The following is an 11,831-nucleotide window of genomic DNA, read 5'->3' on the forward strand; positions in this document are numbered from 1 at the left end:
TGGCACAGTTCCCAAACCAGACAGTGATGCAGCCGCTCAGGATGCTCTCGATATTGCAATCATTGTTACCTTCCTAGATTACAAAATATAGTTTCATTAAACTTAAAATTAGACTGTAAATAATTATGCAGGGTTTCCCACAAAAGTGGATTCTGTTTGTGATGGTAACTGCGTGGTGGGTTACTGTGTGCATGTCGCTTTTACCTGCTCTTCTAGCTCCCAAAACAGCATATTGGCTGCTGCCTTCTTCCTTTTCCTCCTCCTCCTCATAACCTACTTCTTTCTTCATTAGCTATCTCTTTCTTTTGCTACTTCTGCTGCCACAGCAACCCTGGAAATATTTTAAGCACATTATGGTACATGATAATCACATGGGGGAGACATTTCTGCTTTCATTTAAAGAAAATTCTATAACCATTTAAAGATTTTGGGAAAACTCATTGAGTCTTAAAATTTTTTCAGTATCCATGTGAGTTAAGTTAAACATTCCACACATAATCAGTCGTGCGGGTGAGATATTTTGTGCGTAGAAGTTCAGTAGAAACTGCTGTGATGTCATTCATGTGCAGTCATCCTGAATTCATGCTAATAAATCACACTGAAATTGGGTTAAAGAAAAAAAGTACTGAACTGTTTGTCATGCTTGTAGAAGACGTTGCCAGCACTTGCATGCGCCTGTGTTGAGTTTTCTTAGTGTACTGTCGTGTTTGTTTGAAATAATTGGTTTTCCAGTGTGACTTTCCCTGCCAGGCTTCAGTTGGCATCAAAGCAATAAAGTCTTAAATAGTCTTTGCTGTGTTGTAATCACCACATTTGAGCTTGTAGCTGTTTTTTGCTTGGTGTGCAGTGATTATATACACAAACTACACCAGGCTTAGTTCTCTTCACTATTTAATTTGGGACAAAAGTAAGTTGAAAATGTATATGGAGCTATATATAACAGCTTCTCTGGGGGAGGAGTGAGACTATGGTGAGGTTTTGTGTTTGTCTGCACCACTTGTATGCTGACCACACCACTTCCCCTTTGGCTTCCTTCCATGATCAGTGATGAAATTGTATGGTCAAGCTTGTTCTTTTTACTGAAATTGTTCTGTCAACATACATGTGATAGTTTGTGTGGGGTACGGTTTTAACCCTGTGAAACTGTGTCACATGTACTCCCGGAGACACCTGCTGTAACGAGAGCTACCACAAAATAGGGTTGAGTACTTTGCCAGATGTTTATATGTTTACATGTCTGTGGTTTCTGTTTATAGTAGCGTGTAAAAGCCTTTATTCACGGCTCACTTTTTCATATTTTGTTATGAAAATAGGAAAGATGTGTAGGATTTATTGAAACATGAAAATATGCGTGGAAAGTATATGACGCAAAGAGAGTTTGTACAACTCGAACAAGCTTGAGGTACAAGTGGTATGACCACATTTATTCTTCAACATAGCCTGAACTCTTTTAGGCAGGCTTTCTACTTTAAGTAGTCTTCAGCAATAGTTCTCCAGGCTTCTTGAAGGGACAGTAAAAGCTCTTCTGTTGTGTTAAAATGATTTTGCATTGCTCTCCGGTTTCCTCCAATTTTTAAAAGGCACACTGCTGGGATATGCCGAACTTTTACTTAAGTTTTTTGTGCAAAAAAACGAAATTTATGTTTGACAAACTGGATGCTGGTAACAAACAGACTAAATATGTTCTTAAAATTGGTTCTTCGCTAAGTTGTAGGTATGACACAATACTGGTTCATCCATTGAGTTAAGTTCCTGGTTTATGCTTGAGTGATTCATAGGTCTGTGCTAAGTAGCAGGAGTGAAAAAGCAGCAAATTGAAAGACCCTCAGAAAGTCATGAGAGCTATTGCTCAACAGTACTTTAATAAAAAGAAATACAAGAAAGTCTGGGTTGGAAGGAAAAAATACAAAAATGAGAGTGGCTCAAAACTTTTGCACAGCGCTCTAAGTAACGCAGTCAAGCTGACAGTAAAATGATGGCCCTGATATCAGAGATAAGGGTGGTCTGAGACCTCATTGGTGTCACCGCTGATGTAATCTCATCACAACATGTCCTTTAGTTTGTCCTGTTTTTGCCACACTAACATAAATCAACTATTGCTGTAAAATTTGCTGGCATGAACAACACGACTGCTGAAACTGAGAACTGCCTCCTTTCTCTTTTTTTTCCAAATTACCACAAGAACCAAAATGAAGCCAGCTATTGGATTTCAACCTTGGTGTCGAACCTTTTTAAATGATGGAGAATCTGAACTCAGCTGCTCACCAGCATAAATCAAGATCCCTCCCCTCATCATCGTCGCTTAATACACAGTATTTTTTATGGATATTTTTACAGTCCGGCTCTCTTCGAGCATTAAAACATCTGGACTAATTAGGTGGCATGCTAAAACTTTATTAAAAGGTTTTGGCAGAGTTGGTGAATGGGTGGCGGTTAAGGTTTAGGTTACAGCCAGCATGATTCATGTCAGCCAAGCTCAGGATGGCTGTTTTATTTTATTTTACTTCATGGTGGGTTTCTCTGTGGGGATGTCTGTTTGCCTCACCAGATTCTTATCCAGGGCTATAATGGCAAAAGATGATCCGTCTTATACTCCTCTCAAGTAGATCCTCTGGAGGCTTCCTTTCTCCCCTTTCTGAAGCCCCTGTCAGGAGATCAGAAGGGGGAGTGGGGAGGGGAACGTGGCTGACTTAACTGGTAGATACGTTGTATGGTCAGCAGCACTTGGTCTATTCTTCCAGATAACTTATAGCTGAGTACACTTCTCCAGTTTCTGTCTCCATCTTTCAGACCCATAGACTGAATCTTATTGAAATAAGGTAAACAGGAAGTAAGATCTCAGCTCTCTTGTGTCTTTTATAGACTTTGGGAGGGTGTCAGAAATGCAGTGTTGGGGAGTAACGGAATACATGTACCGCCGTTACGTATTTAAAATACAAAATATGAGTAACTGTGTTCCGTTACAGTTACCGTTTAAAAAGGTGGTATTTACAATACAGTTACATTGTTGAAATAAATGGATTACACGGCGGTACTTTCCTGTTTCATATTGTGGCGGGTCAGGACTGTTTGGGTTTTGTTTGACAGCTACTTTCTGTTGTTCCAGGTGGCAGTGTTATGGTTACAGGGTGACACTCTTTCTCTGCGTGTTTCCTGGGTGAGAGAGTGGCCTTTTGTTGTTGTTGTGCTAAGCTAATAGGCAGAATGCTACATGCTCTAAAGAATGTAGCCTCATGGGCAGTGTAGTCCGTGCTGCAGGGAGAATGCACTGCCATACCCGTTATGTGTCTGTGAGCGCGAGGAGGGAGAAAAAGGCGAGTGGAAAACTACGAGTTATCATCGAGCAGAAACAGGAGCTGGAAGCATGTAAATATAATAATAACCACTGCAGCCAAGAAGAGTGCCCGACGAGCCCAGCTGTAAGTAAACTATTAAGACTCAACTGTACGCTGTGTTCGTGTTTTCCTCCGAAACAATACCGTATTTCCCGGACTACAAAGCGCACCTGAATATTAGCTGCACAAGCTAAAATCAGGGGAAAATCCTGTTTTGTACATACATTAGCCGCACCTGACCAAAAGCCGCAGGTGTTTCAATGTTGACTTATCATATGTAAGAGAATATGCACAAAGGGAATTGTCAGGAAAGAGATGGCTGTTTGGAGACACACCCCTTTTATTAATATTTTGAAAAACAAGTTATGGGTACATATTTGCACATGTAGTACATAACCGTAACCTACAGCACACCAGAAAAATAGATTCGGACTACCTTTTAGGCTCAGGTGCAGTGACACAGCTTTAACAAGAAGAAAAGTCAGTCATTCACCACCATCTTTCTCTTCTTCCTGCGCACTAAAACCACCAAAGTCCTCTTCTCCAGTGTCGGATACAAACAGGCTCAGGATGGCTTCGTCATCCACTCTCCGCTTCTCTCCTTCGTTGTCACTTTCACAACCAAAGAAATCCTCATTGTCAGTGTCGGAGTCCTCCTCTCCATCATGCAGCAGTCCAGCCCTTCAAAATCCGTTGGTGATCGTGGATGTTTTCACACTTTTCCACGCTGTCAGAATCCACCGGTGGAGTTGGCCATAACTTGCTTTTCGCAAGTTTATCGCCGCTCATCATCCACGCCTCCCGCTGAACGCGTAGCGCTACTTTGAAGTTTGTTTTTCTCGCTACTTCGTACGGCACTACGTTGCCTGGCGGACGGACATGTGACTAACATACCACTCTTGAACCCCGATCCTTCCGCCAGGCAACGTAGTGCCGTACAACAGCGGAACAAACAAAACAAATCGTCTTACGATATGACAAAAATCATGGACAATCCATAGAAAAGCCGCACCTGACTAAAAGCCGCAGTGTTCAAAGCTTGTGCAAAAAGTAGCGGCTTATAGCCCGACAATTACGGTAAGTTCCGTTGGAGCAGCCTTTCAACGCCTCTCTGTCTCTCGCTAGCAAAGTTGACCCAGACAACGAAGTAAAGCTATTTTTCGGCTACGAGCCCAACTCGGAGCCCGACATATTAGCCAGAGGTCCCTTTAATATGGTTTGGAGCCGTGGACCTTCAGTAATAGTAATAAATCACAGCAATGGTACATTCACGTAGTTTACCTGATTAAGACTTATGATGCTTTTTAAGTTGAGTTTCTTATAAGTATCAGACTATACTTGCTGCTGTATTAGATTTTTGTCAAGCTTTTACTGAAAGTCTGTCCTTGGGTCTGACTCTTTCAATGTAGCGATTGAAAAGAAGCAGTAAATTAAATGCAACAGTCCTTGTAATCAGATTTTTCTCCACCTTGCATCTCATCTGTTGATACAAGTTTAATTTGGACACTTGTTCTTATGGTTTAATAGTTCAGAGTTTAAGCACTACCTAACATATCTCAGAAGGAGGACAGAAAACTAAATTGTGATTGGATAATTTAATCAGGTAATTTTAAGTATTTGGAGTTTAAGAACAGGCTAACGGTTAATTTCTTGCTAACTAGCAAATCACTGTTAGACACAGACTTGGATGCCTGGCACTGCTGAATAATAAGAAGGAAAACGGTTGTTCATAGGTCGATTCTACATATGCAGCATGTCCTATTTAAAAGTGAATGTGTTAAGCTCCAGCTTTCTGTGTCGTGTTTTAAGTGTCTAAAAGTGTTTTAATAGCTTTAAGCTCTTCGCCGCCTTCCGTTTTCAAAGTCAGAAGGAAGTGGCTGTGTCCACATGCTGCATATTGGTGTCATAAAGTGTGGGCGGATTAATTATCCTGACTGGTACATTTAGCCTCTTCCACATATGGGTAGAATGCACAGTTTGAATAGCAGTCCCCCTTTGGTTGCATTTACACTTTGCTTTTCCATTTATGATTTCTGCTTTTCTTTCTATAAACTGGTTAGCTTCTTTCTGAATGCCAAAATGCTCCACAGTAGTTTCCTTAAGTCCTCTGGTTCTGTAGTGTAATCACAAGTAAAGCTTGGTCACCTGCCAAGATGACTAGTAGGTTAAAGAACTTCCTCTGTTCCAGTATTTGTCTGGTGTTGTTTTTCCACATGTTCATGTCATTATTTCTCTCTTTTCTGTCTGTCTCTGTCTCTCTCTTTTTTAGTCAATGGATGTTCAAGCTACACACCAGGCATTGGCTCTGTTTACAAGCTGTTTTGGTAACTCTTTGATTAACTAGACCCTGGGGTGCTAATAGCTATTACAGTAAATAGGACAGTTAATGCTGTCCCTGTTGGAGAGCTAGAGAAGGACAGCTGATCTAATGCACATTGTCTAACCTCACAGCAGAAACCTGTGAGCCGCAGGTCTTCCTTGAAGTCCAGGGCCCTATTTTAAGCATTAACTGTCATCTTTGTTTACACGCACGTTACAGCAACAGCTGGAGGAGGAGGCCGCAAAGCCCCATGAGCCAGAGCGACCCATCTCGCCACCACCAAGTGAGGCCAAGCACCGCAGCCTGGTGCAGATCATCTACGATGAGAACAGGGTCAGTGGAATACACACACACACACACACACACGCACACGCGCGCACCTTGCATTTGAAATAGTTTCACTTCATTTTGACTATATTTATCAGCACAAGTAAATAATAGTGGAGGAGGGCAACCGTTTCCTCATGTTTGGGTGGTTTTTGGCTGGTGCACAATAAGCCCCTAAATTAAGTTGTGCTGTCCTCTGAACATTCTCTGATGTGTGATGTATGCTAATTTTGAGATGAGAAGCTGCTCAGAGTTTGAAAATAGTTTCTGTAAGCTAATCTAAATTGCACAGCAGGTGTAGCTTTAAAGAAACCGCATAACATACAAGTAGTCTGTAGTACTTTTGTGATTTTCATTAATACACTTACACCATAATCAAAGTGTGTGTTGCTCATGGTGGGTTTATACAGTCTGCAAGAATGTTTCTTTTTCTTTTCATTGTGATCTGTCGTTTTTAAATACCTTATTTGATTAAATTCTTGAAAAAAAGCCCAACCCTAAATTGTGTAACAGAGACGGTGAGTGTCACAGATGCGTCTCATACCTGTTCTCTAGTCTTTAATGTCAGGCAAGGCAGAACGACTTCCTAAAGGTCAGCATAGCAAGTATGATGAATTTACAGGTGTATGCATGCAAAAAACCCCAAACAAGGAAAAAACATACACATATCAGGAAATGATACAAATGCACTTGTGTCTTTTATGCAGGTCTGTTTATGCAAATTCTCAATTCTTTCCAAAAAGAAAAATGAAGCAAAAATAAAAAATTCATTAGAAAATGTGGCCAGTCTTATTTATTTATTTAAAAAGTCCAAATCAAGGCAATAATTATGTGCTGCAGAGAATGTTGTGTACAGAAGTCTATATTTGAAGTGATTCTCTGTGCTCTCGGTCCCTCTAGTGGTTGGAAGGAGGTTTGCACCTCCATATTTTTTTTAATATTATTATTTATTTATTTTTTAATAAAGTGGCATTTTAAGAAGGGAAGTCCTCCTTTCATTTCACTGTGCCCCCAGATTCAGGAAAAGAAGCTGGATTTAGGAACAGGTAAACAACTAATTGTTTGCTAACAAAGCAAATTTCAATATTGTCAACATTTCTGGCACATTCCATTCAAGGCACCAAAAATGAAGAATTGATCGTAAAGGTGTAAAGTTTTAACCCTGATTAAATGTCATTCAAAACAAAACAAAAAACCCAGTTCAGGGACACTCCACCCCCGGTCTTTGCTTGTTTTGAATCATCATGGGCATGTCAGTGTAGGGTCATCCATTCTCTGTGTTATTCAGAGTCCGTGTATGGAGGCTCCAGTAGCACAAAGTGACGTGTTGGTCGTAGCCCATGTCTTTTACAGCTACGTTTTATGTCCTTGCCTTTGGCTAAAGGCGGTATGTCGGACCGTTACACAAAAAACAAACCGACAAATCTTGGTATTGTGTGTCCTGGATCTGACTGCAGAGCAGAACATTTTTGCGTCATTTGCTTGCCTTCAGGTTTTGTTTTTGTGCAGAAGCTTGGATTTTAGAGAACAATCATTTTCTGCTAGTTCATGGCCACAAATGGCATTAAAAGCCCTTTTAGGAGAGCTGGGGTTGTCCTTCACAACTATTACTGTCATCAGGCACAGCCGACTCAAAGCATTTCTGCGAAATAGCAGGACATTGCTTAAGAGTTATCTGGATGTGTACAAATCGCTGACTTGTAGCGTTACCTCTGTAACACTTCCCACTTCCCTCTCACTGACTTGATGTACTTTGGCCTACTGCCGACCCTCCAACTTGCTTTTGCTTCACCCTCCCTTTCTATAAAAAAAAAAGAGCTTTTTTTTTTCTCTTTAAATTTATTTCTATTTGTTCTCCTTCTCTATGAAGGAGTCTTAGGGCCATATTAAGAAATTATTCTATGTTTTGAGAATAAAGTCAAAATTTTGCGATTGAAGTCAAAATACTATTTTAGCTAAAATGTAGAGATTCCAGACAGCTTCTATACCCTCTACAAAATGCCTGGTGTTGATGATTTAGTAAAACAGATTGGACAGCTGTCTTATCTTGTGATACAACACGCATCCTTTTTATTGCACAAGGGTGTAACCATTGATATTCTTGCTATTTCATATTTTACAAATCAAGCCAAATTTTTATTTCTGGCTTATTTCCCTTCTGGCCAGGTGCAGCTTTCTGCACCATCTTTTCAGTGTCTTTATACTGTGTTTATGTGCTAAAAGAGAAATTTCCTTGTAACTAAAACGGAAAATGATGTAAGATTTCATGAACTCAATGTGAGGGACCAAGCAGCCAAAGCAAAGAGGACACAAGCAAAAATATCTTCAAAAAGGGTTTTCTTTATTTTAACCCTCAAAAAGTCCAAAATTAACAAAATTCAAAACCAGACTTAGCAGGCCCATAAAACAGGTCAACTAAATATAACTCTACAAAAAGTAATTTCCAAAACTTAAACAACAAAGTGAGACACAACTTAACTCATAAACTGACCTAATTACAAAGACACATGAGGGTAACTTTTATAATGATTTGGCCAAACCATTTGAACACAATAGGGGGGAAACAAAAACACACACTAATGTTAACTAAGCACAGAATAACCTAACTAAACCTAAAACACCCCTGCTCCTGGTAAGCCCATGGTTGGTCCTGCTGAGCAGGCATTTTGTCCCCAGAGTCCTCAGCCACGCCTTTTGCCCAGACAGGAAACAGCCACCGCCCAAACCCAGGTAACTCAAAGAAAGAGAAACATAATTAATATAACAAAACATTTTAGAAAAACCACACAATGTCACTATGTGCACGCCTCATAATACCAGTGTTAGGTTTAACCAAATGATTAATGAAGAAAACTGCAAAGCAAACTAATAAAGTGAAAAATGGACTAATTTACCCCTGTGTGGCTGATGCCATCACACTCAACTACACAAGGCATTGTTTAGAGGGTCTTGAAACTGGAATCTCCACATTTAAACTTTTTTCTCAAAAGAGAATTTCACTTTTATTCAAGATAATAATTAAAATATAAAGATGATGATCTTAGAAAAGTGAAATTTAACATAATACAGTAAGATATTAAATGAATCCAGGTATTGTGATCTGAGGCAGTAAAGATATCATGCTGAGAGAAAACAGTTTTTTCTGGCTTGGTTTTAAATACTACATGTGAATGAGTGTAAACTCTACTCAGCCCAGAGGTGATAATACACTTGAAGGTGTACGGTTGCTTCTAGAAACGCCAGGAAATCTTAGAATAACTTGTACAGCCCCATCTTTTTTTGCAGACAACAGTTAACAGTAAATGGCCTGTTCTAGATAGAAATCATTTGCGCCTGGCAACATCTGACTCAACGGCTCCTGGAGCGTGCGTGCGTGCGTGCGTGCGTGTGTGCGTGTGTGTGTGTGTGTGTGTGTGTGTGTATTAATGCACTCAAACTCAAAGCACACCGAGCTGTGGAGGTTAGAGCTTGCGCACTCTAAATTTTTTTATTTTTTATTTTTTTTAAAGCAAATGATATATCCTCAAATGTTTGCTTTTTTTTTTTTTAAGAGGTTGCAAAAATAACTTGCATCCTTTATGTCCCTCAGCTTTGGTGCTATACCCAATTTCAAACAAAAATAATCACTGGTAGGTGTGTGCTGAACACCACCTTGAGTATGTATTTTCACATGTCGCCACACACAGGTGTGTATTTAAGCATCTGTCTATTATTACTTCAGCCTCCGTGTACCCTTTTGAGCTCATGTCTTTCTGTTGTCATTTGTTCCTGCTACACTCTGCTCAGCTTTCTCATTCAGGGTTACAGCCTCATTTCTGCTGACAGCCCTTTATCAAACTCTGGGGAAGGCTCAGCTCGGTTTCACTCTTCTCATATTTAGAACACGGACACAAAACACAACAGGAAAAAAGATCCTGTGTTACACTGGCTTGTGAAACTTGCATTGAGCTATGCTAAATTCTTTCATTATTCTGTGTTAAGTTTGCCCTCTAGGCTTTATCTTTTCGTACCTGTTTTTTTTTTTTTTATTTTATTTCTCCCCCCCCTATGGGAGTTTCACAGGTTTTGTGATTGTAGTCACATTACACCCCCCCCCCCCCAAGAAAAAAACAACAACAACAACAAAAAAAACAAACAAAAAAAACACACTATTGTAGTTTTAGTTTGAGCTTATGACCTCCATCCATCCATCCATCTCCATCCGCTTTGTCCAGGGCCGGGTCGCGGGGGCAGCAGCCTAAGCAATGACCTGCTGGAGAAAATAGTTGATTTACAACTGCGCAGCCCTTAAGTCCAGTGTGCTACCACAGGGGAGTGTGATTGAAATAATGGAACCAGCTTCTCCGCTTCGGTTGTGTGATGGGCTATGTGTGGTAGACATGGATCGAGAGAGCAGTTATTAAAAGCATCGTCCCTCCCTCATGAAATAAGCAGAATAGTCTTGTCTGCTCCCCCTCCTCACTCTTTATCTCTGAACATGCCATTTCAAGTATTTTCATCTGAATGTGTGTTTCAAGCGGTTTGAGGTCAGAAATCATGCAGTCTTGTTCTCAAATTCGCTTAAAGTGTCACAGCCAGGAAATGAATACAAATCCTTGAGTCTCCCAATTCCCCTGAGGATGAAAGGCTGCTTTTAATAATTGCTGCTCATTAACTGCTTCTGTAGTGAGCAAGCTCTCTGAGGCAACACTCTGCAGCCTGTTACACCTACTCACTGGTGACGAGCAACAGGAATGAGGAAAAACTCTAATCAGACTGAAAGAAGAATAATAACATCCCGATACAGTATTTGCATTTGAAAGATATGTATGCTGTGCATATGTAAAGCATCAGTGCTTCTGCTTGCATTCATAGTAGGGGGAAATGCACGGTAGTTTTAAAGGTAGGACCTGTGTCATTTGGATTCCCTCTCAGGTGACCTACTTGTCAGCCTGTGTTGACTGAAGCTGAGCTGTGCTGAGCTTCTCTGGGGTCTCACTTTCAAGTCTGTTTGCATGAGTCTTGTATAAACTTAGGAGAAGGTCCCCAAACACCTCCTTTGCTACCTCTACAGTGAAGAAACATGGTGGGAGGTGAAGCGTGTAGGCTTCATCACACACCCACCCATTTCTCCCACATGCTCCTCTCCATCCACCACCCTTCTTTGTTTTATACTGCCAATCCTGTCTGTAATAGCCCTTTCCCATTAGTACCTACTTAGGGTTTTCCATTACGTGATAACACCTGATACCATATATGCTTTTTTTTGGTACCTACTTGACCGCGGTTCCAAGCGATCCAGGGCGACTGGAAAATATGACATCGAAAAACTGTGTGCCACCAATTGGCTAGTCAGAGGCATCACACGATGAGTCATTAGAGCTTCTGCTTCACAAAAATTGAAACCGCCGGTTTTAAAACCAGGCGACAAGCGAAATGGCTACACAGAAACAACACAGTGGACACGAGTCTGAAAAATGCCGCAGGCCGCCCTAGTTGTCGTGTTCTTGTCGCATACAAATGACGTCACGGGACGTTCGGACGCGTTGCTATAAAGACCCCGCGCCACCTTAGGCGGTACTCGATTGTAATGGAAAACAAGTCGAGACGGGTTGTACCACTTCAAGTCGCGTTGAGGTAGTACTAGTGGAAAAAGAGCTGAAGCCCAGGCAGTTTAGATTGATCATTGAGGAAAATGAACTGAGATGTGAAACGGAGTGTGCAGCGTGCCACCAAGGAGGGGCTGTTTGATTAGGCTTACATAGTGGAATAAAGAAAAGCATGAAAAGGCACTGAGAGGAGCAGTCTGGGCCACTGCTTTCAACATTTGTCTAGTGGAGGGAGCTAAATATAAATGTATGGAGGAGCAG

At 40.9% G+C, this 11,831-nt stretch overlaps 1 protein-coding gene across 4 annotated transcripts in view; it reads left to right on the top strand.

The window, feature by feature from the left end:
- The window catches only part of ncor2 (nuclear receptor corepressor 2), a 91,088-nt gene that overhangs the window by 32,075 nt on the left and 47,182 nt on the right, over window positions 1-11,831 (top strand). For all 4 annotated transcript variants that reach the window (XM_013909897.1, XM_013909898.1, XM_013909899.1 and 1 more), the window contains exon 6: window positions 5,875-5,988. In XM_013909897.1, the coding sequence (XP_013765351.1) occupies window positions 5,875-5,988 (114 nt within the window). The remainder of the gene's footprint in view (window positions 1-5,874; window positions 5,989-11,831) is intronic.

The sequence above is a fragment of the Pundamilia nyererei genome, unplaced genomic scaffold, assembly GCF_000239375.1.
Source record: "Pundamilia nyererei isolate P.nyererei 1_Seehausen unplaced genomic scaffold, PunNye1.0 scaffold00033, whole genome shotgun sequence".
NCBI lineage: Eukaryota > Metazoa > Chordata > Actinopteri > Cichliformes > Cichlidae > Pundamilia > Pundamilia nyererei.